This window comes from Tasmannia lanceolata, unplaced genomic scaffold, assembly GCF_043159265.1.
Source record: "Tasmannia lanceolata isolate RefF3 unplaced genomic scaffold, GAP_Taslan_0.1 ptg000018l, whole genome shotgun sequence".
Lineage (NCBI taxonomy): Eukaryota > Viridiplantae > Streptophyta > Magnoliopsida > Canellales > Winteraceae > Tasmannia > Tasmannia lanceolata.
The window spans coordinates 18086417-18111635 of NW_027518695.1; the positions used below are offsets into that span (position 1 = coordinate 18086417).

The 25219-nt window shown below is 38.1% G+C and overlaps 1 protein-coding gene across 2 annotated transcripts in view; it reads right to left on the reverse strand.

Annotated features, from left to right (window-relative positions):
* Nucleotides 1–7925: 7925 nt before the first annotated feature.
* LOC143851421 (Asparagine synthase family protein) overlaps nt 7926–25219 on the reverse strand; it is a 33552-nt gene continuing 16258 nt past the window's right edge. The window contains exons 8-15 of one of the 2 annotated variants that reach the window (XM_077360848.1): nt 22889–22994; nt 21020–21113; nt 18262–18455; nt 15981–16080; nt 15734–15850; nt 14231–14287; nt 13725–13809; nt 7926–9082 (exon numbers count right to left, since the gene is read on the reverse strand). In XM_077360848.1, the coding sequence (XP_077216963.1) occupies nt 8085–9082; nt 13725–13809; nt 14231–14287; nt 15734–15850; nt 15981–16080; nt 18262–18455; nt 21020–21113; nt 22889–22994 (1751 nt within the window). In that variant the 3' untranslated portion in view covers nt 7926–8084. Of the gene's footprint in view, nt 9083–13425; nt 13810–14230; nt 14288–15733; nt 15851–15980; nt 16081–18261; nt 18456–21019; nt 21114–22888; nt 22995–25219 lie in introns of those variants that run through there. The other variant, XM_077360847.1, reaches the window with a different exon arrangement.

The following is a 25219-nucleotide window of genomic DNA, read 5'->3' on the forward strand; positions in this document are numbered from 1 at the left end:
TCTTCCTCTCACCCACCGACACTGGCAACGAGCTCTCGGTGTTACCGGCCGAACATTTTCCTTTTTCACTGCTTTTTGAATGACCTTCTGATTCGGCCGCTGGCTTCTCTCCTTCTTTGCAGGCCATTCCACGGCCAGCTACTGAAAGGTCGATGCTGTTATTGGAAAGATGTTCCTCACAGTGAGAATTGCTCATCTCGAACTCGTCCAGTGCCCCTACAGCGGAAGTTTTTTTTCCGGCAGCCTTCAGGGATATTGTGCATCTCCTCAGCATCTAGTGAGGCATGAAGACTTTTGCCTTGCATACTCCACATTTCCACCAGGATGAAGATCCATTTCTATATATAGAACAGATTCTAACGAGCTTTCCAGACCCAACACAGTCGATCTGCCCTAGGCATGGAGAGGGATTCCAACCATCTTGCCGGTGGTGGTGGTCTTGAACGATGACAGGAGTTCCATAAGTCCAGTTTCAACCACCACTCCCCTACTGCGTTCCCACCCCTTCGCAAAAGCCACTGTGCTTGCAATTCAGATTCCAAAAAGAACATAACTTCATTTTCCCCAACCTACTAGGTTTTTGGAGATCTGGCAAATCCCAAAACCATTTCGCCCATGCATGTAGCTCCTCTGTGGTCTACTGAGCTCGTTTCACCGTACTGATCATGCAAGATTTGAGAATCCCCATCCTCTCTTCTACTTCTCTGCCCGAGATTTTCACCACATGCAAGCCACCTTCAACCTCCATATTTGCTATCCTAACTGACGGCCATCTTGAAAAGGAGTTGGCTGATTTGATCCGATCATCCTCCCCCCTCGGCCTACATAAGCGGTAGAAGGTTGCACCACATACAAAGAGTTTCTATGAACACCTCCTCCCCTAAACTTGGAAATCTGCAATCTTGTTAGCATATCTAGGAATATCAGAAAAGGAAAATTCTTTTCAAATACAAATCCCTCTAAGCTCATCAATAACCCTGGCAATCTTCAGCCGACGAAATAACATTGGAGGAATCTCCTTCCACACAAAGGTCTGTAATGCAAATTATAATATAAATATGAACCAGGACTCGATATGTAGTTCTTGGTTACAACTAGCAACAATATACTTCAATCCGAAATCAACTAAAAAATAAATTACCTGCAGAAAATTCACAGAAACTAACCTTTCAATTGATAACAAACTAAATGGATGAAAAATTGCAGCAGAAATATATCTAAGCTAGGCTTCTTACAACTGTAGATAAGAGGCTTCTTACAACTGTAGATAAGATCCTAGAAAAACCCTACAGAAAATATCTAGAGAATTTTTGAGTTGAAGTTATCTTTCCAAGAAAACCCCACGAACAGCCCCTTGCAGTAAAAACCTGTGCCAAAAACCAACTTCCTTTCTTTCTTATTACAATAGCAAAAAAGTTTCATCTCAAAACAAAGTCCTAAATACAAACATATATATGTTCCTCTACATGGTTGACCACCCAGAAGTCCTAATTAGTATGTGTTTCTTAAGATTAAAAAAAGAGAGAGACTTTTTTTTAACCCCAGAATATATTTAGTAACCCTGGACGACATCTTAGATTTTATTAATCAAAAGAGAAACTTACAAGAGAATTCATCCCCCAGCTTCAAACCCAGAAACAAATAAAAGAAAACAGTTATAAATGGCCTCTAACTACCAATCCCCATTAGTTACATGCAAATCCGAAAACAAATAAAAGAAAACAGTTATAAATGGCCTCTAACTACCAATCCCCATTAGTTACATGCAAATCCGAAAACAAATAAAAGAAAACAGTTATAAATGGCCTCTAACTACCAATCACATCAAACAGTTCCTCTGGTCTCTATAGGAAGATCAACCCAAGAACAGAAAAAATGTTTTTTTTTTGAAAGTTAAGAACAGAAAAAATTGTTATCCTTCATTATACATGCAAAGTCGGCTAGTGAGTCAGACGCACGACTACCGACTCTACACTGGTAGGATATAATAGGATTAATTGCTTCATTTTTATTTTTTTTTGAAATAATAATTAAATTGCTTCATTAAAAACTCAATTTCTTGACATATGCCAGTAACAAATGATTTTTTTTTTTGAACGGTGGCAGTAACAAATGATAGACCAAGGAATCATGCCTTTATATTACAAGATGATCAAAACCTGACTATAAGCCTCAATCCACAACTCATTAATATCAAGAGCGTTACAAAAGCAAAGGCCATCCAGAAGAGCTATGCACTCCGCTTGCATGTTAGTGCTTACAACATAGAAATGCGAGAAACCTAGAAGTACATTAGCTCTACCATCTCTAATGATTCATCCACCACCTGAATCCCCTGGATTCCCCTTAAAGGCCCCATCAATATTCATATTGATAGTTGACCCTTTAGGTCTATTCCATTTCATCCAAATTCCTTTAGCATAGGGTACTTTAATTTGATCAATTCCAACATGAGACAATGCCAATGACACAACAAAGGAACAGTCCTTATTGGGTTTGAGATTCTTTCCAATGAGCTTAACCTGGTCCAAAATAAATCTTATCATGATATGAATGGGTTTGGATTTACCTTCCATGCCTCTAGTACATCTTCCTTTACATAGCTCCCAAGGAATGAAATTGAGATAGGGATAATTCTCATGACTTTTCCATATAAAGTTAGAGACCTTATAAAAGATAATTCATACCAGTAATTGGACCTCTCAATAATGCTTTGGTACTTGATTAATGTGATGTCAAACTTCTGAAAGAAAATTTCCCATATTTCATCAGCCATGCTATCAATAAAAATATGATCAAAGTTTTCCCCTTGACTATTGTTGCAGCAATTGCACTTAGATGCAAGCTGTACAAATTTGTTCAATGTTGCTATCAACTGAAATTGTTTTATATTGAACAACTTCCATAAAAAACAACTGATTTTAGTAGCCAAATCTTTCCATATGGGCTTGGCCCAAGCTCTATCACTAGCTTGGAGTCCTTGGACCCCAATCACTTCCATGCAGAACTAGTAGACAAGCAACTAGATTTACTTGGCAACCAAACAATTTGATCTTTTTTTTTTGAATGGTTGCAAGCTTTCATTCGAACATAAAAAAGGATTTTTTATTTATTTTTATGTGTGTGTGTGTGTGGGTGTGGGGGGGGAGAAAATCAAACATCTCCAACCCCTGTTTCCCTACACCTTCCGTCACTACTCTATCTGCAATACTGTGGGCCGACCTTCTGATATGCATGAATATGATTGATGATCCCTCTACTCGATCTTGGATCTTGTCAAAGAAGTGAGAAAATCTACAGGGGAGGGGTACAATAGTAGCCTATAAGGCACCGTATGACATTGAGGGAGTCACCCTCCACTACCACCTTGTCAAAGCAATTTTTCTCCAACTGTATTATCCCCTAATGAATGGCTTGAACTTCTGCCTCACTTGCATATGCTATCCCAATAGGCCCTGAAAAGGCCCAAATGACTTCACCCCTAGAGTCTCTTAGGACACCTCGAATACCCGCCGGCCTCTAGAGTCTCTTAGGACACCTCGAATACTCGCCGGCCCATGGTTACCCATACTAGGCCCATCAAAGTTTAACTTTAGCATCCCAAGAGGTGGTGGCTCCCACTGTTGGACAATAGAGGGAGGGACCTCACCCATGCAATTGTTAAAGCAATTAATTTGATGAATATAAAAGAAGGGGACTTGGCAACACCTTTGAAGACTCTAGCGCTCCTTTCTTTCCAAAAGACCCACAAGGTAGCTAGAAGAGAAACGTTCCAGAGTACTTTGCCTTTTTCTTCCATGGGCTCGCCAACGATCCTTCTATGAGATCTGGAAGGTTGGATGGAAAAATCCAAGACATTCCAAACCTAGATAACATCCTACTCCACACCCCCTCGCTACTTAATAATGTATAAAGATGTGATCAACCGACTCCCCTCCCGCTATGCACATGGCGCAGTGATCAAATATAAACATCTCACGCTTTAGGAACTCTACTGTTTGGATCCGGCCTTCAGAGGCAGCCCAAACAAAGGTACAAACTCTTGGAGGAGCTTGGATATTCCACACTTTAGCTTCAATGGAGTGCACAGGGCTAGGCACAAGCTGGTTGTAGAAGGATTTGACAGTAAAAATCCCAGTACAATCCCAGAACCATACCCTTTTAATCACTCCTGATATCTTGACGTAGCATCCTCCCAACATCTGTTAAGAATATTTCCCTTACCTAGTATTAATTTTGTGTAAGAAAACCAAACTTCTTTCATGGTTATCATATCTTTCTACATCTTACTCTCCAACTTTAGGAACAATTGATAAGTCGTCATTCCGGAGATAACAAGATGTCATAAAATCACTCCATAAAGAAGATTTCATATGCAATATATTTCATAGATTCTAATCTAAAACCTTGCAAATCTCAAACAAAGACTTAGTATTTTAATGATGAGCTTTTCGAAGAACTCTGCTTCCAAACTTCCTTTGTAAAGAGGAGCTCCAAGGTAGATGATAGGTAGCTTTTTGTGACTAAAACATGTGACTAATGTAGTGATATTGCGCCTGGTTTCAGAAATCTTCTCTGAACATGAAAAACAATTGTTCTCCTTGTTTATAAGTTAACTTGTCACTCTTTCATAAAAAGAGCCACCCAGTGCACAATGCTCCTGCCATTACGGGGTCTGGGGCAAGGTTACCTGGAACACAGTTCGTTCCAGTACGTGGTACGGGAACGGGTACGATGGTAGCCTGGTACGCGATACGATGAGGGTAGGCTAATTCAATTCGCTATTTCGGCTCGTGGGTCGAATTGGAGCGCAAATCTAGGTCGCTCTGGTACTATATATTTATATATAATTTCTTATATATATTTTTACAAGAATATCATCCTATAGTCCATACTACATACATTTAATAAGCAAAACCTAAAGCCTCGTGTATGCCATTCATATATTTTCAAAATGGAAATTCCAGTTCCAATCCATAATATATAAAATTTGAAATTTGAAGATCTCCAAATATCACTAAATTAAGTACCAACATATATTGCATTCTCAATCTTAAGTGAAAGCAAATAGAAAATAACTACCCATTTTGAAATAAAAACCTAAAAACATGAAAAAACTAATAAACTATTATGCGGCTCTCTTTCCCTAGTACACCGAGTGTTACCTCTCTATGGATTGCTCGGGTCGCCAGTTTTGGCGATCTGGATCGCAAATGACCCATGTTTCGGGTTGGTGACCCCGGATCGAGGGTCTAAGGGTGGGAGGGCGATCCCGGTAACATTGGTCTGGGGAGGGCTAGATATACGCAGCCTTAACCCTGCTTTGCAGAGAGGTTGTTTCCGTGACTCGAACCCGTGACCACCAAGTCACAATTGAGCAACCTTACCGTTGCGCCAAGGCTCACCCTGTCGCTCTTTCATAATTCGACAAAAATACATGACATTTTTTTAATGATAAAAAAAATACATGACATTACTCAGAGATCTTTTAGTACCATTCATAAGTTGCCCTGTCACTCTTTCATAATGCAATAAAAAATACATGACATTTTTTTAATGATAAAAAAACGCATGACATTACTCAGAGATCTTTTAGTACTATTTAGAAAAATGATGGTATCATAAGCAAAATGACCATGAGATATAGGTATACTCCCTCTAGGTAACTGAAAAAAATCAGTCTTACCGCTTTGAAAAACTAGTCTTGAACCTCTCCTCAAAACCTCTTCAACAATAATGAATAGGTAAGGGGAAATAAGGTTCCCTTGTCTATTCTCTCTGGAAGATTTAAAATACCCTATTGGTTGACCATTTATCATAATCAAAACCAGCAATTATCTAATATCTTTTTTATCATACTTATCCGAAGTAAGCTAAATCCAAACTTCTCCAAGACTTAAAGAATAAATTCCCAATTAATTCCTATCATAAGCCTTGGCCATATCCAATTTAGGAATCACATTTCCACCTCTCACTTTTTTATCAATACCTTGGACCATATGCTGTGCTATGGCAATATTTTCAATGATTTTCCTTTCTTTAACAAAAGAACCTTGTTCTTGAGAAATAATCTTTGGGAAGATATGAGCAAGGTGGTTCACAACCAACTTTGAAATTATTTTTGTAGCAATAGTTACATAAGATGGTAGGACAATAATCCAAAAAACTCTTAAGGTTATCAATTTTAGGAATCAATGAAATAAAAGTAGATGTATAACACCTAGGTATCGTAACACCCTTGAAGAATTCTTCGGTTGCTTTGTTGATATCATATTTGATAACTTCCCAGCAATGTCTAAAGAAAAACCGTCAAATCCATCTGGAGCGAAATCCACTGTAAACTAAACACAACCTTTCTGATTTCTTCCTCATTTAGTGTATTAAAAAGCTTAGAGTTATCTTCTTCATTGATCACCATAAGAATAACCTCCATTATTTCATCATCCACAATAGCCTTCTCTTCAATCCATAAGACTTAAAGTAGTCACAAGCAATTTTTTCAGAATGGTAAAAAATTATATTAAAGGGGGGAAGAAGAGAGCGCGAGAGCAAAAAGAAAAAGGCTACAACATAGACAACAAACTACAAATCTCAAGATGGAGGAAAATAAAAAATCTCCAAAGACGGAAAATCTGCCCGGGCTAATCTATGTGCATCACTATTGGTCTATCTCCTGACATGCTGAAAACACATTGGAAAATCCATCACTTAATCCCAAATTTCGTCTATCATATGTGCAAATCTCCACGGGAAAGGATGACAACCCGTCCATCCACCTGATAACATTGAGAGAATCTCCATCCACGACCAGCCTACCCAAGACACCGGGGTCAGAAATCCTGTTGCCATGTAAAACTGCTCGCAGCTTGGCCTCATTGGAATCCGTGATCCCAATTGGGCCAAAGAAAGCCTACCTAGTTAGACCGCTTTCGTCCTTGAGAACTCCCCCACATCCCACAAGACCTGAATTAACCAAACTCGAGCCAATCAAAGTTAAGTTTCAACAGCCTGAGGCCAGGAGAAAGCCACTGAGTAGAAGGGACTTCCTTCCTCTCCTCATTGGGGTAAAGCTCTCTCTAGCGCCATCTGAGATCAGAATAAGAGGTGAACATGAAGGAAGAACCTTCATCCAAGAAATAGCGAGCAAAATAACCTTATAGATCGATCTTTTGACCAAGCTCCAAAAGACCCAGTCATTCCTTTCCTTCCAAATAGCCCATACAGTAGCCAACAGCATGACATGCCACAAAATCATCCCATTCCTCAGCCAAGTAGCAAAAGACCAAAAAAGGAGGGGTCACAAGCAATATCTTGAATGATATTGGGATCCTCTATCCAATTATCATTTATTCCATTCAATTATCATTATTCCAAAATTTTCTAATGTTGCTACCCTTTCTACTGGTTGATGGATGCATGAAAGAATTTCGGATTTTTGTCTCCTTCTTGAAGCCACTTTACTGTTATTTTTTGTCTCGAGAAAATTTCTAATGAAAGAAAATAAAAACAGAATAAAAAGATAACAATTTGATTTTTTTTTAAATAATTTTAACATGACTTTCCGTTCCTTTCTCCTTCTGTAATTTGTTTTGAACCTTCTCGGTCCGCCTTTTAATATATTCTCATTTTACCGTCTCAAAAAAAAAAAAAAAATTAACATGACTGTGGAACACAATTGTTTCATTTCTTTGTTGTGGGCAACATTATGTTAGTGTTGGTCAACTTATTTGGTCAGATGAGATCAGTAAAAGCATTGTGGAAAAAAAAAAAAGTTCAGGGTAAGTAGATGTGGATATCACTGTATCCAGTCATTAGCGGATCGAGGAAGAAAGGGAAACAAAATTCTTATAAAAAATAATTGAACATAGGCAGGTGCCACTGTGGAATGGAAACAGATATTGACATACCTCGAAAACCCACTAAGATGAAACCACAAAGATGGCTCGAACAGCAGTCCCATTGATTTCCATACCACAATAACAAAAATGCAATTACGCTTCAAATACCAACAATCCACTGCTTGCCACCAAATTTTTGAATAAAAGTACAACTTCTCATCGAGAATAACCAGTCAATAAACTAGTTTACAACTGAACAAGTTCATGTGGGTTTTCCATAGCTTCCTTAAGTATCTGCCCCGCTCTCCTCTTCTTGTCATCCCTCTCATCATCCCTTACAAACCAAGAAGCAGTGCTCTCAACACTCGAGTTCTGTGCACCGAATGCCAAAGGAGTAGCTATGGATTTCTTGTCAATACCAAACCTAAAATGCACAGTAGGCCTCTTGCAGGGAAGAAACTTTCTCTCGCCGTTACCGGAATCACAAACCCCACTCTTCACTGCTTCAATAGCCGGTGCAAATGTCTCGAGTACAGAAACCCTATTTTCCGGAACCACTTCATTTGAAAGCTTATCAGGAAAAACGACAGGCGACACATCTTTTTCCCAAAATTGCAAAGGTGGGGCAAGAAATGTGTTGCTCTCCACCACTTGTTTTGCCTTATCACCATCATTAACCTCCATTGAGTTGGGCAAAGCAGTGTCATTGCTCGCGAAACGCTGCTGCAAACTCAACAAAGACCGCTCTCCCTTTCTTCTCTGCCTCGCCTGCTCAATCTTATCCATCCGTTGATCAGTCTCCCTCTCTTCCCAAACCGGAGTATGTATATACGTGTGAGGATCAGGGAAAGCAGGCAACCAATCAGGAATGTGATTACTGGGTGGGGTTTCCTCAACTTGAGAGAAACTTGGGGTGGGTTTTCGGCTTCTCACAACAGGGAAACGAGGAACAGGGCGCGCAAATGGAATCTCCTCTGCCAAGTTTACGTACTGAACAATCTCACGAACTGTGCCCGAACTCGCAAGGCAACGATTAACATCCGACGCACCAGAAAACCCTTGTAAAGAACCCAAATCTTCCAACCCTTGAATTATATCAAACACATTACACTCAGTCCTACCTGCCAAATTAGCACAAAAATGCGCAGTCCTCCCTAAATCAATCAGATACCTAATTGCAATGTCTGAAAGAGAATCAAGAGCAGATTGTTGGAAGCCCTGAAAACCTACACTCTCACATATTTGGGCGATTGCGATCCTAGTTATTGCCCGGCTAAAATCATCCCCACCACCTGGCCTCTTCTTCGATTCGTTCTCGTTATCTCGTCCACTCTCCTTACCTCCATCGCTCATATTCAAAAAATCATATCATTTATTCAGGATTATGGCTCCAAAATACCATTCAAAAAAAATTAGGGCTCCAAAACAATCATTCCTTCATCTAGAATTCAATTTAACTTAAATCACATAATTCCTTAGTGATTTATGGAATTTCCACAGAAAAAATATCAGTGCAAGACGAAACCCTAGACTGGTGTTGCATTTCGAAGAAAAAGGAGTACAAAGGAGATAAAATAATCGGTGATTTCTGAATTCTTACCAGTAATTTGTTGAGTTTCGAATCGAATTCGCCATTACGAGAGCTGGAGCTTTGAATTGGAGAGGAGATTGAGAAAGAAAGGGGAGAAGATTTCTCGCGTGGTTGAAAACCCTAACGAGAGATTTCTAGGGTTTTGGGATTCCCAGAAGGAAGAAAAACTCGCTGCAAATGGGGAGAGAAACGAGAGATTTGAAGGGGGATTTGGGAGTGAAGGGGTAAAACCCTCGTAAAACCCTAAACGGTATGATCCAGAAAGAGAGAGGGAAATTGGAGAGAGCGAGGGGGTATTTATAGAGGGGGACTGAAGTATTAAAGATGGTTAGGCCCCCCATTGTTTTCCTAGGCCACCCGCTGTAGGTAAAAGAGTAGCCATAAATACACTAGAAGGAGTGGTTCAGGAAATAAAAAGGGAAGAATATATCAAATTAGACAGGTTTAATTGGGGGTTTTTATGTTTATTATTTAAGGGTACTTTTTGAGTTTTGAGTATTACATTATTATTTAAGGGTATTCGAGTTTTTGACTATTTTATACTTTTAGAAGATACAAAGGACTTCCTTTTCCTTTTAATTGCTAATAACTAATCATGGGGAAGATAATGGGCCCACCCACAAAGATGATTGGTATTGGTAGGCCCCATCATGTAGATGGTTTATTAAGTAGAGGGGAATGATATATACATATAGAGAATCTATTTGGGCACAACGTAAATAGGTTGTGTCCCAAAAATCATTTCCATTGGATGATTCTAACCCTCCGATCTGTAGAAGATTCCATAAATGATCCTTTTGGAAATCTCCATTTTCAGATCACTTCAGATCGGAGGGTTAGGATCATCCTATTGAAATGATTTTTGGGACACAACTTATTTACGTTGTGCCCAAACAGATGAACGGTTTGGATCATCGAAAAAAGTGGGTTGTACCTGCTTTTTTCGAACTTCACGTGTTTTCACGACCACCCATCGTATAAATTCTCTCTATATATATAGAGGAATTCTAGACTGAAGGGAGCCCTTGCAAAAAAGAGGCGAAAGGGCTCTCCTATTGGCTGCACAATCACCATCATGCATTAATAACGGCTGATGGTGATGTGCAGCCAGGGGGGGGGCTTTCACCTCTTTTTTGCAAGGGCTCCCTTAAGTCTTGACTTCCTCATATATATATATATATATATATATATATATATATATATATATATATATATATATATATATATATATATATATGAGTTAAGTGAAGCTACACATATGTGTAGCTAACTTAGCTACACCGACGGCTTAAAATACAGTGGGCCCACATTATTTAGGTGATCCAAACCATTCATTTGATAGGACCTCACATTGATAGGGTGTGCCCCAAAAATCAGCTCCATTGGATGATCTCAACCCTTCAAACTGTGGAGGCAAAAATGGACAGATTTGTGAAGGTTTTTACACGTTCATTTTTGCCTCCACAAATCGTAGGGTTGGGATGATCCTATGGAGCTGATTTTTTAGGCACACCCTATCTATGTGAGGGTCCGTCAAATGAATGGTTTGCATCATCCAAACAATGTGGGGCCCACTGTATTTTAAGCCGTCGGTGTAGCTAAGTTAGCTACACGTATGTGTAGCTACACTTCTCTCTCTCTCTCTCTCTCTCTCTCTCTATATATATATATATATATATATATATATATATATATATATATGAGAAAACGGTTCCTACACATATGTGTAGAGAGTTCTCTACACACTAGCTTAAAATACAGTGGGGGCCCACATTGTTTGGGTGATCCAAGCCATCCATTTTAAAGGCCCTCACATAGATAGGGTGTCTACAAAAAATCAGATCCATAGGATCATCCCAACCCTACGATTTGTGGAGGTAAAATGGATGTCTTTAAACCTTCACAAATTAGTCAATTTTTTGCCTCCACAGTTCGAAGAGTTAGGATGATCCTACGGATCTGATTTTTTATGGACACCCTATCTATGTGAGGGTGTCCATATATATATATGAGAAAACGGTTCTTACACACATGTGTAGATAAGTTATCTACACACTAGCTTAAAATACAGTGGGGGCCACATTATTTGGGTGATCCAAACCATTCATTTTAAAGGCCCTCACATAGATAGGGTGTCCACAAAAAATCAGATCCATAGGATCATCCTAACCATTCGAACTGTGGAGGCAAAAAAAGGACTAATTTGTGAAGGTTTAAAGACATCCATTTTACCTCCACAAATCATAGGGTTGGGATGATCCTATGGATCTGATTTTTTGTAAACACCCTATCTATGTGAGGGCCTTTAAAATGGATGGCTTGGATCACCCAGACAATGTGGGCCTCCACTGTATTTTAAGCTAGTGTGTAGATAACTTATCTACACATGTGTGTAGAAACCGTTTTCTCTCTCTCTCTCTCTCTCTATATATATATATATATATATATATATATATATATATATATATATATATATATATATATATATATGAGAAAACGGTTCCTACACATATGTGTAGATAAGTTATCTACACACTAGCTTAAAATACAGTGGGGGCCACATTATTTGGGTGATCCAAACCATTCATTTTTAAGGCCCTCACATAGATAGGGTGTCCACAAAAAATCAGATCCATAGGATCATCCTATCCATTCGAACTGTGGAGGCAAAAAATGGAATAATTTGTGAAGGTTTAAAGACATCCATTTTACCTCCACAAATCGTAGGGTTGGGATGATCCTATGGATCTGATTTTTTGTAGACACCCTATCTATGTGAGGGCCTTTAAAATGGATGGCTTGGATCACCCAAACAATGTGGGCCTCCACTGTATTTTAAGCTAGTGTGTAGAGAACTCTCTACACATATGTGTATGAACCGTTTTCTCTCTCTCTCTCTCTCTCTCTATATATATATATATATATATATATATATATATATATATATATATATATATATATATATATATATATATATCCGGACTTGGGATTTGGAATGAAGCATTTAAGGGTTCATCCTGTCGTGGAAATAAAGCAACTTGGGCAGCAAATGTAAATTCGATTAGAATGACCATCCCATACTGCATAACCACTTCTGAAGTAGTTGTTTCTTGGAATTGTAGACGTATTAATTTTAGGATAAACGGAAGGAAAATGATAAATGCACCCCTTTCCCTTTTCATCACTTGGGACACCAAGCCATAGGGTATCTATGACTGCAAAGGGGCTGATGTACTTCACATTTGAAGGAATGAAGGGACATGATTTCCATGTACAATGCAGCTGGGTGTCCCTCAAGTGATGAAAAGGGGCACATTTATCATTTACCTAAAGGGTCCGGTTGATCCTAACCCTCCGATCTGTAGAGGGACTGAATGTTAGAGGGTTGGTATAGAGGGTTAGGATCAACCTATGGAAATAATTTTTGGGGCACAACCTATTTAGGCTGTGACCCATCTAATGGACGGTTTGGATCATCCTATGGTGCAGCCAAACTGTACTTTTAATAAAGTGAGGAGTGCGATCATGATCAACAAAATACAGTAGTGCTGATAACATTTCCCTTAAAATATGGTTAAAAGAAACAATTAGCCTGCAAGAAGGCTCTGACCAATATACTGTTTACCCTCATTATTAAAAGATAATTGGCCCTGTTGGTTTAAGATTATGACAACCGATTGTCAGATCCAAACCAATTATTGGGCTCAAAATTACATTTAAATTTGAGTCCAATAATCAGTTTGGCCCACACAATCGGTTGTAATAATCATAAACAAACAGGGCCTAAAACGATTGAATATAATCGATTGAGAGCTGCTACGAAGACGCTCCCGTTTCAAGGTCTCTAACAGCCCTCGCCGGAGCCATGTCTTCAACACCAAATCAATAACCACTTTCATGACAAGAATATCCATCATTTTTATAAAATAACAAACATATCCCTACTTTGGTACACATTGTAACATTAGGTTAGATGTTTGTGACAATCACAAATCATAAAACAAGTGTCTTCATATTGTTTTCCTATTAAATAAACAACAGTGAAGCAGCCTCTTATCACCATCATTTTGACATATTTATCCCTCATTTTAAGGGCAAGGATCAATGCCGATGCTTCCCCTTTCATTTGTATTAGTATGAAAAATTACAAGTATGGAAGCTAGAGAGTTTATAGTTTGTGCGTACTGTATGTAGATTGTGGGCGATTTGGTACAGCTCTCATGGCTCACAATGAAACAATGCTTTACCCCAACTCCATGTGGGACCGCACGATTAGTTGGTAGGCTCATGGATGACCACACTCCCTGCAGAAGCCTGGTTCGCTGCACGGTTGCTCCCGAAGTTCTTCCGATTTGATTCTCTTGCTATTCTTGAACCAAACTGGAAATATTAAGGAATAAAGATTGTAAATAATCAATATCCGAATTGTTAAAAGGACAGTCGTGTGCGATATTAGTGGGCATAAACCCAATTTGTGTCCATTTTTTCACTTTAAAATGAGCATAAATTTGTTTTACAGCCATTTTACGAAAGAAACATCCACTTATGTATACAAGCAGTCTGTCTTCCCCATGTTTTCTTTACATAAGCTATTTTTACTAATTTTACTTATTGGTCTAATGAACTTCTCATCAAAAGCTAGAGAAACAGATCAAGCAACAAATTGTGGCTTCCAAATAAGAGGGGTGCTGAATTTTGAGAATAGGGGAGGGGTGCTGAATTTTGGGTACAAATAGTGAAGATTGGTTAAACCACATTTTAAAAAGCTTTCATTCTTGAGCTAGGGAGAGAATAATGTAACCTGGATTGCTCTCTTGGGCTGAACTGCCGCTTCTTCTAAGCCGAGCAACCTCGCAACCTTCAGAAATTTGGTGCAGAAACATTTCAGTTTATTACTGTTAAATGCAAAACAGAACCCACGATCCGATATTTGAACTAACAAAACCAAGGAATATATTCATAAAACGAAAGCAACCGCCTAATACTTATGGTGATGCTACCATAAATATAATAATATCCCAATACAGGCATACCCATGACCATGCTTCAACTGTGAAAGAACATCAATTTTCAAAAGCAGGGAAATACAAAGGATACATCAAGAAATGGATAAAGAAATACGGAATCTAAAAGGATACACATACCTAGAGCACTATTTCACCGAAATGTGGAATTTGAAAAAGTTCTACTGGTGGTTTTCAGAGCAAACCAAAAAATCTTATATTGTTATCCTGATATCGACGTAGGGCAATGGTTAACGATGTCCACTTACCTAGAGCACTAGTACCATCATATCACCGAAATATGGAATTTGAAAATACTCCGAATTGGTGGTATTCAGAACAATGGAAAACGATCATATAATGTTATTCTGATACTGAGGTGGGGCAATAAATAAAACCCATCACACCATCCCAGAGAACCAAAAACTTCTTGGGCCTAGGATGTAGAGCACAATATGAGATTTGTGTAGGAGATTGGTCATAGGATCTAGTGCAGAAACCTTTGTGCTCCTATTGAAAATTTTCATAGGTAATCATGGGGTTTTGTGTTCAGAAGCAATAGAATGGCCAGAGATGTCATCTTTGTAATTGGGCCTCCTCCTTGAGTGAGGCTTCTTCTGCATTTTTTCTTTCCTTTAAATGGTATTTACATTTTCGAGAAAAGCACTGCAAGAAATGCTAAACACGATTATACAAGCATTGATCCAGGTTTAAAACAACGTAACTGCAAGATATTTTCGCAGGCAGAGAGGTGGAAGTAAAGTTCTTGCTAAAATTGAAAATTGGGTAAAAGAGAAAAATGGATCGCCATGGGCATGGTCAAGTATGAATAGGTATAGATATGTATGGGGATCTAATCAGCGCAGAAGAACTCTCCGGGGTGAATCTTACAACTCTAGGAGTTTTAACCAAAAATGGGAGGCCCACCGTAATATGACTTTTAGAATATTAAACCTGTGTCTTATAAGCAAAACTGAGAAAATAAAATCCGATTTCAAAATATTATAGAGGATAATCCAGCGCCCATGTTTTTCCGCATGCCGTCTCTTAAAAAATCACAAATGGTGTTTTCTATTTGAGGAAGGTACATGTTTTAGCTTACCCAAATGTCAAGGTCTAGGTAAGTTTCTGCTAAGTGACAGTTTGCAATAAAGAATAGAAATAATTAAAATCAGATTTTAGTATCGCCACAACAACACACAAAGAATGTCATTTACAAACTACAAGACAGAACGGGCAATAATGGGAGGTAGTAACAAAAGAAAATAAAATCTTAACATTCTTCATAAATTAGTAGGTACCTCTCTCAGAATCTTCTTATCACCTCTTCCAACTGGCAGATCAAGTTCAGCAATCTCCCATAAAGGAATCTCCAATAGAGTCCTGATAACATCCTCATCCAGGAATGGGAATCTAGCCTGAAAAAACAACAGGTATTCGCAGGGTTACAAAGTTACAAGTTACAACACCTGCCGATAATTGAAGAAAACTCAAATACCTATAAGCAATACCTCTTTCCCATTGCCATTCCAAAAAATAAATAAATACCTCTTTCCCATTGTCGGCAATGCATCTGTCATCTCTCCCGAGGTTTCTTTTCCAAATTCTCTGCATATCCAATTTCATTTCCTCTTCTAGTGCATGCCAACTGGTTAAACAGATGAAGAAATTAACAATACAAGGTACACAGAAATGAAGGACGAGTTATTTACTAAAGGCAAACGGTAATTTATTCACACAGGCTATATAACATCATAATTGCTAAGTGTATCTCAATAACAATATCCAGTCTGGAATGTGGGATTGAACACAAGAGGAACAATACACTGTTTTTATTATTGAGATGCGCATTGTTTATTACTTTAATTCCATTTCTGAAAGTTTAGAGATCACTAATGTAATCAGGGAGGCTGTCTCCTCTTCTCATCAAGCTCCACCTAAAATTATGTCTAGTACAAGGATCATTAAGTTGATAAATCCCAGATAACACCCTTTGGAACCCATCCTCCACTGGTGTTATCTTCAGAGAGACCGAAATTTCCCTTAAAGGCATGCCTTAGCAACAAAACTTATCTGAAGGCCAAACAATGATAGTAAACCTCATGGCTTCCAAGTGTGAAAGAATATCCCAATCAGACTTTCTTCTTCCCCAAATTTGTTAGAGACTCTGCTATTAACAGTTTAATTTTGATTCCTGAAAAACAAGAATGTTAAAATTTCTCTTTCTTACGTCCCAACGACAGACCCTTATGTTCCAAGAAACTTTTACCCACTGTATTTTTATACCCATCTGCCCTCTTCCACCTCCTTGGATGACCCGCCCAACCAACGGGTATCAAATTAACATTAGATTTCGAAATTTTTAGCTCCCTCTTCCATTTACACATTCAAAGTGGAATCCTCTACCTACAACCTCTTATTCTCCCCCATATCTATACCATGCAGCTTTGGAAGAAGCTCCGCCACGTCTCTTTTCTTCTCATTCATATTTGAACCCAACGAACATCCGTATGCAAAGTACTAAGGGATTCTGCGCCTTTTAGTAGATCAACAGAGCTGGCAAAATCTGAGGGGCTGCTGGAACAATCTCCACAAGTGTCCTCATTAGACTACGCGGTTAGTATGTCTCTCAACCTCCTACTTCCAGGCAAAGAAATTGATTGGACTGAACTTGATCCTCCCCTGACGAGGTTATGGTTACTGTGCAATATCAGGTCCAGCACACTTCTTTAGAAAAATAAAATGGGAATTTTCCACCTACCAAAGCTCCTCCGGCGCATGCGAGAGTCCTATTCTATTCTCTGGCTGAAGATTTCCTGATCAATTACACCCAAGCAAAAAGAAAAAAAAAGATGGACACAAAACAAAAATGAGAGAACTACTCATTGCACATCTCTACTCATCCCTTTGAACTCATTTGATCCAAAGATAAGATGGCACATTTGAGATATGATTTATTATATAGGGTTTAAACGGCTGTCATCATCCACCTAAACAATAGATAAAATTCAGGCAAGTAGATTGATGAGACGTGATTTCTTCTAGAGTTATAAAGCTATCATCCACCTATATAAACTAGACAAAAATCTGCGCAAGTAGGTTTTCATTTTAGCAATGTGGTATGCCAGACATGCATGTAAATTTCCGATAAAAGACTTCTGGCAAAATGAATTAACCACAAAAAACCAAGGGTATGATGCCAAAGATGAAGATTAATATGCATATAAGGCATCAAGAGGAATTAAAAAAAAAGAGCACCCACAACAGCATGCAATATGTATCTAATATAGGTGAGCAGGTCTCACTTAAGTACTAGCGCTACACAAATAACTCAGATAAATTCCAAAAATTGCAATTTTTTGATAAAAGGACAAAGTCCCATAGTTATCCCGAGATTCAGGAAAATCATCAAGATATCTTCATATTTTATTTTCTACCGTGAAAATATCGCAATCAATTCACGACATAATTTGTTTTCTTAATTTTGTTCTTAAATTATTTTTTTTATATATATTTTTTTCAAGTTCTTCCCTGATATAAACAAAAAAATAACCAAAGTATTTAAAGAGGAATGCTAGAATGACAGGTGCCCTTGCAAAAAGGGGGGGCAAAGGGCGCCCCCATTCGTCAAAATTCATTTATGACAGTTATGATCGTAATTTTCAGTGCCATCTTAAATGGATTTTGACCAATGCCCCACCCCCTTCGTTTTGCAAGGGCGCCTGCCATTCTAGCATTCCTCATATTTAAAATATCACGCAATACACCCTACCGGAGAAATTCTAGAGACAAATATTTGTAAATATGCTACATGGTAATCGAAGAATACCCTCCCATTCTATATTTTGTTCTATGCCTACTGTAGCCTGCACATTGCTCATCAGCACCAGAACCAACAAGGAGAATTTTGGCCTCTGACTTGAACTTCAAACGATTATAGCCTTTTCCAAGATTGCAAGCTTCTTCATCAACCCAACCCTCTCCACTAGCTGCTAACCACAATGCTATCCCAATGTTCAGGTCCTGGAGCACAAAGAGGATATAACAGTTTGTCTAGCTACTCTTTGAATGTGCAGACAAAAAAAAGTAACCTGCTAGCAAGAAGTAATAATTGTTTTAACATTTCAAAATTAGAACAAAAAAATTAAGACAATGAGCAGGCCGGCTTGAGGGAAAGTCATATATTAGATCATTTCATAGAAAATAAAGACATGAAGCAAACAAATCTATGTTACTGGTTTTGCAAAATTGAAGGCAAAGCACAAAACCAGGTATGTCAGTACCAGTTCACCTCGTGGCAGCAGAAATGAAAATTGTGAGACTGATTCAGATGATAAGAGTAATGGGATGGATGGTTACAACAGAGTTTCAAAACGCGGCCGAAGAAAATCCTAGTCAACTCGGCACGAAGCGGTCGAGTACTCGGTTGACGCGGTCATAACTCAGGAGAGTCCAAGGAGTTTTTGTAAGGCAAAGCACGGAACGGGGCCAGGGCAAAACGCGAAACATGGCCAAGGCAAAAGGGAGTTGACTCGGGAGTACACGATGACATGGGGGAGTTTTGAAACGATGGGTTGTAGTAGCCTAAGAAACTTTGTTGACCTTGATATTGTAAGGCAAGAAACAAAAAGTACCCAAGTTCCTAGACAATCATTTGATATGTGGCATAGTGATGTACAAATCGGCATTTTCCAAGTTTTATGACATGAATACGAATGCGGGTGCACCATACCATGAGATATGAGACAAGACATGTATAAATAAATATCATAAAATTTAACCATATTTAACTTAGAAGATGGAATTAATAGTAAATTTAAAACATCATCTGTAAGACACACATGTTCAGAATTATAATTACAAATATATGATAGAACACACGCGCAAAACATTATAGTTAATTCGAAGAGTGACATTTTTCAAACATTAGTGTTATATTGACCAATGGAAATATTGAATAAGTATCTGAGTATCATACTAGACATCAAAGAAAATCAATGGTTAAGCTCCTATAGACGCCTTATTGATCAAGATTCTTGTATCATCCAATTATGGTGGGACCATTTTTTTTCTGGTAGGGTAAGCTGGGTTCGAACCTACGACCTCAAGGTTGAGATACAAGGTCTCAAGCATTGAGCTCCAAGCCCAACCAGAGGGACCAATTGCAATGGGCTAAACTTGTGGTTGTCCACAAGGCACCAGTTCAACAGATTCAATTATGTACCCGTGACATGCATGGGTCTGGAGCTACCTGCTTTGTTCCTTTTTTTTTCTTTTGTGATTCTGTGGCCAAAAGTACTTGCATTTAATTTGTAGGATATAGTTAGATTTTTCATTTTTTTTTCTTTTTTATAGTGCTAGTTTTCCTCCCTTATGGGATATTTTGTTTCCATGTGTAGCATATTCACATATCTTTAAACCGCATTATAATATAGGGAAGTAATATTCACACTTCCTTTATAAATAATGGCACTCTCCTCTTCATTTTATACTTTTATAATTAGTATTAAAGGTGTTGCAAATCCCAAAAAGCTACAAACAACCAAGAAAAAATGTGATTAATAAAGTGTGGAGTACCATTATCAAGAGAACAGAGTGAGGATATCATTTACTGATTTACCTATAATATAGAGGAATATTAAACTCAGGTAATCCCTTGAATCTCCTTTTGGTCAAGGGCACTGTGTGGTTTCCATTTCACCAATGTTAACCGGGGCAACTTGCTTCTCTGGTTGCGAGAACTTGTTTCCCAGGTTGCAATGGCCTACAATTAGAATATTCCGTATTTAACGCATATAAACTGGGCAGTGGTTTCTCACCTTTGTAAAATGACCAGAATATTCAATGATTTCAAACCAGTGTTTTAAAACACAGATGCGGGTCAAAACACGGCCAAAGCAAATCCTAGTTGATTCGGTGCTACGCGACCGAGTGCTAGGTTGATGCGGCTGAGTACTAGGTTGAAGCTGTCGAGTACTCGGGAGAGTCAAAGGAGTTTCTATTGACTTTGTAGGGGAAAATGCAACATGATTATGGTAAAAAGGAGTCAACTCGGGCGATTCAATGATGACACAGGGAAGTTTTTAAACTATGTTTCAAACAAAGGCGTGAAAATAATCCAACAAAAGAAGCAAAAAAGCTAATAAAAAAAAAAAAAAAAAACCTTTGCGAGTGAATACAAACACAAAGAAGTTACTTGAAAATTTTTAGGCCACGTTTCTTCACAACTTACCCAAATAAAATTTTTAGACCATTCAAAAAAAAAAAAAAAAAAAAACTCACCCAAAAATCCATAAAAAAGTCTATGGGCTCGTGAATAGTGGTAGACTTGCAGCTAATAGAGTTTCAGAGATGGTGTTATTCAAATCGATGAAATATACATATACATAAACACAGATAAAGATCTTAGTTCTGCTAGCAGGCCTATTAATTTAGCAGTACCGGAAATTTGAGGAAATGAACACTTCGCTACAACAAACATTTAGCGCACATCTAATCCAAAAGGAATCATGTACTGAAGTATAATATAAGTCAAATATCTGTCATAAAAAAAGAGTTAAATGTCAGTATGAAATATGATTGTGTACCATGTAGGTATTTGCAGGATTTATGAGTGACATTACGTGCTGGGTTTCAAATGTCAAACATGACAAATCGGCATCGATCTCCACAAGGCGCCACCTGCAACGTTAAAACATTATAAACTGAAATATAATATAACATATTGCCAATCAATGAGTTCATGCAATCATGAATGAAACCCGAGACTTCTCAACACTTGTATTTATATTAGGGAGAGAAGAAAACATATTATAATAGTCCCTTTGTATGATGGGTAGGGGCAATGCCAGAAATTTTGCACAAGGGGGGCAAAAATTATAGTAATTTTTTATCTATCTTAAAATTAAGATAGAAAAAATTTCTATCTGAAATTTTGCACAAGGGGGCAAAAATTATAGTAAATTTTGCACAAAAAAGGGAGATAAAAATGGTAAAATTAAAATTTTAAACTTATTTTCTATGTTAGGGATGATTGTAAAGGGGGGCATATTTTTTAAAAAAGGGGGTAAGTATAAAAAAATATTAAAAAATAAAGGCATATTTTTTTTTTTTTCCAAAAAATTAAGGGGGGCAATTGTCCCCCTTTCCTCTCATGTGGCATCGCCCCTGATGATGGGCCCCATCATAAAAGCCCAACTGTGCACATACACACCAGACAATTGTGGACACTTTGACAATTGGCACCCTGTCACATGTCTAGGAAACACTGCCAATCAACATTTTGGCAGATTATGACCATTCATAGACAGCTGGTATCATCCAACTTAACAATGGTGATTTCCATGGGTGTGAAGTGGGAGAGAAGGGATGTCATAATTGGGGCTTCGAATAAGACGGTCTTTTCATTTTTCATATTATTTCTTTTTTAGTAAATAACAATAACAAGAGATATTAAGGGGAGAGAAGGGAAGTCATAAATGAGGTTTTGAACAAGACAACCTTTTCAATTTTGATTTTATTTCTTTATTTAGTGAGTAATAAGAATAACAGGAGTTAAACTTTTTATCGTCCTGGCATCAGAGCTATTTTTCTGCAGAAGCTCCCGTACAGTATCGTAACTGCATTAGTGTTTAACCACCAAGTTCGGGATGATTGGTGTGGTTCCTCTATGCTTAGGAGTTAGGACACCATAAACCAGAACATAGGGTGTGATACAATCTCAAGTCTAACAGCGCATTTGCAAATAAGATACCCTCAACAATAGATAAGTAACCATGAGATAGAGAACTCGCTTAGAATATTAAGAAATCAAAATCATTTCACCAATTATAGAATCAATTCCAGCCATATTAAAAATATGATTTTTTTATGGAAAAGGGGGCAGCAATCATAAAGTCCATAAATCAACATAAGTTCGATTCTAAATGGATCACGACTCAAAAGGAAATCAAATTCAGAGAACTCGCTTACAATATTAAGAAATCAAAATCATTTCACCAATTACTGAATCAATTCCAACCTTATTAAAAAATATGACTTTCCTATGGGAAAGTATAGGGGGGCAGTACAAGCTGCCCCCTTACATTTTATGTTATTGGGAACATTTTCGACCTTCTCATATTTCGGCTTTTAAATATATAGGGCTCCATATTCCCTTTTGTTAATAAGGAACAAAGAATAGGGAACATGGATTGGGTGCAATACAAGCTGCTGGAGTTGAAGATGTTTAAGATATACATCTACACAGTATCTAGACTCTAGAGTGCAATATCCTTACATAAAAGCTTATTTTATAGACCTCAAACTTGAACAAGTACAGAAACAAAAACCTTAATTAAAAACTATGGGAAGCATCGCATGTTTCAATAAATTAAGAAATTTGCAAAAGATGCACAGGTTATGGCAACAGCTGGAGGTGTAAATTTGGCCACCTCGTGATTAATCAACTTGCGCACCTTCTAGATGGAGCAATTCTTTGAAGTTCCTTTAGTCCTGCCCTCGCAGAAATTCTATCAGGTGCAAACTGGCCATCAAAGCTTACATTTAGAAGATCAATCTCGTCTGTCAAACAACATTTAGATTAGCTACCTCTCTACTCGGTAAGGAATTTCAAAAAAGGTATTTATAAAATGTGAGTTTTACAAAGGGTTCAATTGGTTTCAACCATAACAGGAGTTCATTCAAATGACTCTTCCTGGTCAACAATCAAGTCTGACATCATCACACGAAGCTTTAGCAGTAGAAAGTATTATCCAGAGACTGATTTTAAACTAGGTCACACCCACAAGGAGAGATTCAGTAGTTACTTCAAAAGTGTACACCCTGAACAAATTACAGTCACCGCAGCTACCATGATCATAGCTGTCCTCACAGGAATCAAAACCTTTAGTTGGATCGCTACCATGTGAGAAGGTTCGATACAATACAAAACGCCCATGTTATTTGCTGTAGGGTCCATCTTTTTGTTCACCATAGGAGGACTCACTGGAATGAATAGTCCCAGCAAATTCTGGGCTAGACATTGCTCTACATGATACTTATTAGTTATTATGCGGTTTCCTATTTCCATTATGTACTTTCTATGGGAGCCGTTCTTGCTTTATTTGCAGGATTTCACTATTGGGTGCATAAAGCTTTGATCGGACATACCCTGAAATTTTACGTCAAATCCATTTTTGGATCACTTCTTTCCCTCTTTCCCATGCATTTCTTAGGGTTTTCAGGTATTCCACGTCGCATTCCAGATTATCCAGATGCTTACGCTGGATGGAATGCCCTTAGCAGTTTTGGCTCTTATATATATATATATATATATATATATATATATATATATATATATATATATATATATATATATATATGAGGAAATGGTTTCTGCACTCGAGCGCAGATAAGCTTATCTGCGCTCGAGCATAGAAACAGGGTGGGGCCACATTTTTGATGGGATCCAAAGCATTTATTTGATGGGACCTTTCATGGATAGCGTGTCCACCAAAAATTAGCTCCATTGGATCACCTTAGGGTGTCCATTTGTGGGGCCAAAAATGGACAGATTTGTAGACAAACAGTATCTGTCCATTTTTGGCCCCACAAATGGATACCCTATGGTGATCCAATGGAGCTGATTTTTGGTAGAACCCCCATCGATGATGGGGCCTTCCAAATGAATGGTTTGGATCACCCCTCCAATGCCCCTCTCCCCCAGTTTCTGTGCTCAAGCGCAGATAAGTTTATCTGCGCTCGAGCACAGAAACAGGGTGGGGCCACATTTTTGATGGGATCCAAAGCATTCATTTGATGGGCCCTTTCATGGATAGGGTGTCCACCAAAAATCAGCTCCATTGGATCACCTTAGGGTGTCCATTTGTGGGGCAAAAAATGGACAGATTTGTAGACAAACAGTATCCGTCCATTTTTTGCCCAACAAATGGACACCCTATGGTGATCCAATGGAGCTGATTTTTGGTAGAACCCCCATCGATGATGGGGCCTTCCAAATGAATGATTTGGATCACACACCCCCCCCCCCTCCATGCCCCCCTCCCCCTGTTTATGTGCTCAAGCACAGATAAGCTTATATGCGCTTGAGCGCAGAAACCTCTCTCTCTCTCTCTCTCTCTCTCTCTATATATATATATATATATATATATATATATATATATATATATATATATATATATACACACACACACACACACTAGTAAAAAACCCCGTGCGATGCACGGGCCAACAAAGAACTGTACGGACCACATCATAGGTTGATCCAAACCGTCCATGTGTTGGAATTTGGAACACAACATAAATAGGTTATGCCCCAAAAATCATTTCCATAGGTTGATCCTAGCCCCCCAATCTATAGAGGTTTCCATAATATGTTGTTCCTCTTAAATCGGATGGTTAAGATCACCCTATATATTTTTTATTAAAAAACCATAAAGAGGGGTGTAAGATTGAAATTATGTGGCTTTAATGGGTGCCTTTGTTAAAAAGCATAAAGGAGGGGGTAGGATTGAAAATATGTGGGTTGAATGGGTGCATTTGTTAAAAAAAGTCAAAAAAAGTGATGTGTAATTCTCATAGAATTTTCAAAAAATTAAAAAAATTCTCTTCTTTTCTCTTCTGCTATATATATATATATATATATATATATATATATATATATATATATATAGAGAGAGAGAGAGAGGGAGAGAGAGAGAGAGAGAGAAGTGTAGCTACACATACGTGTAGCTAACTTAGCTACACCGATGGCTTAAAATACAGTGGGCCCCACATTGTTTGGGTGA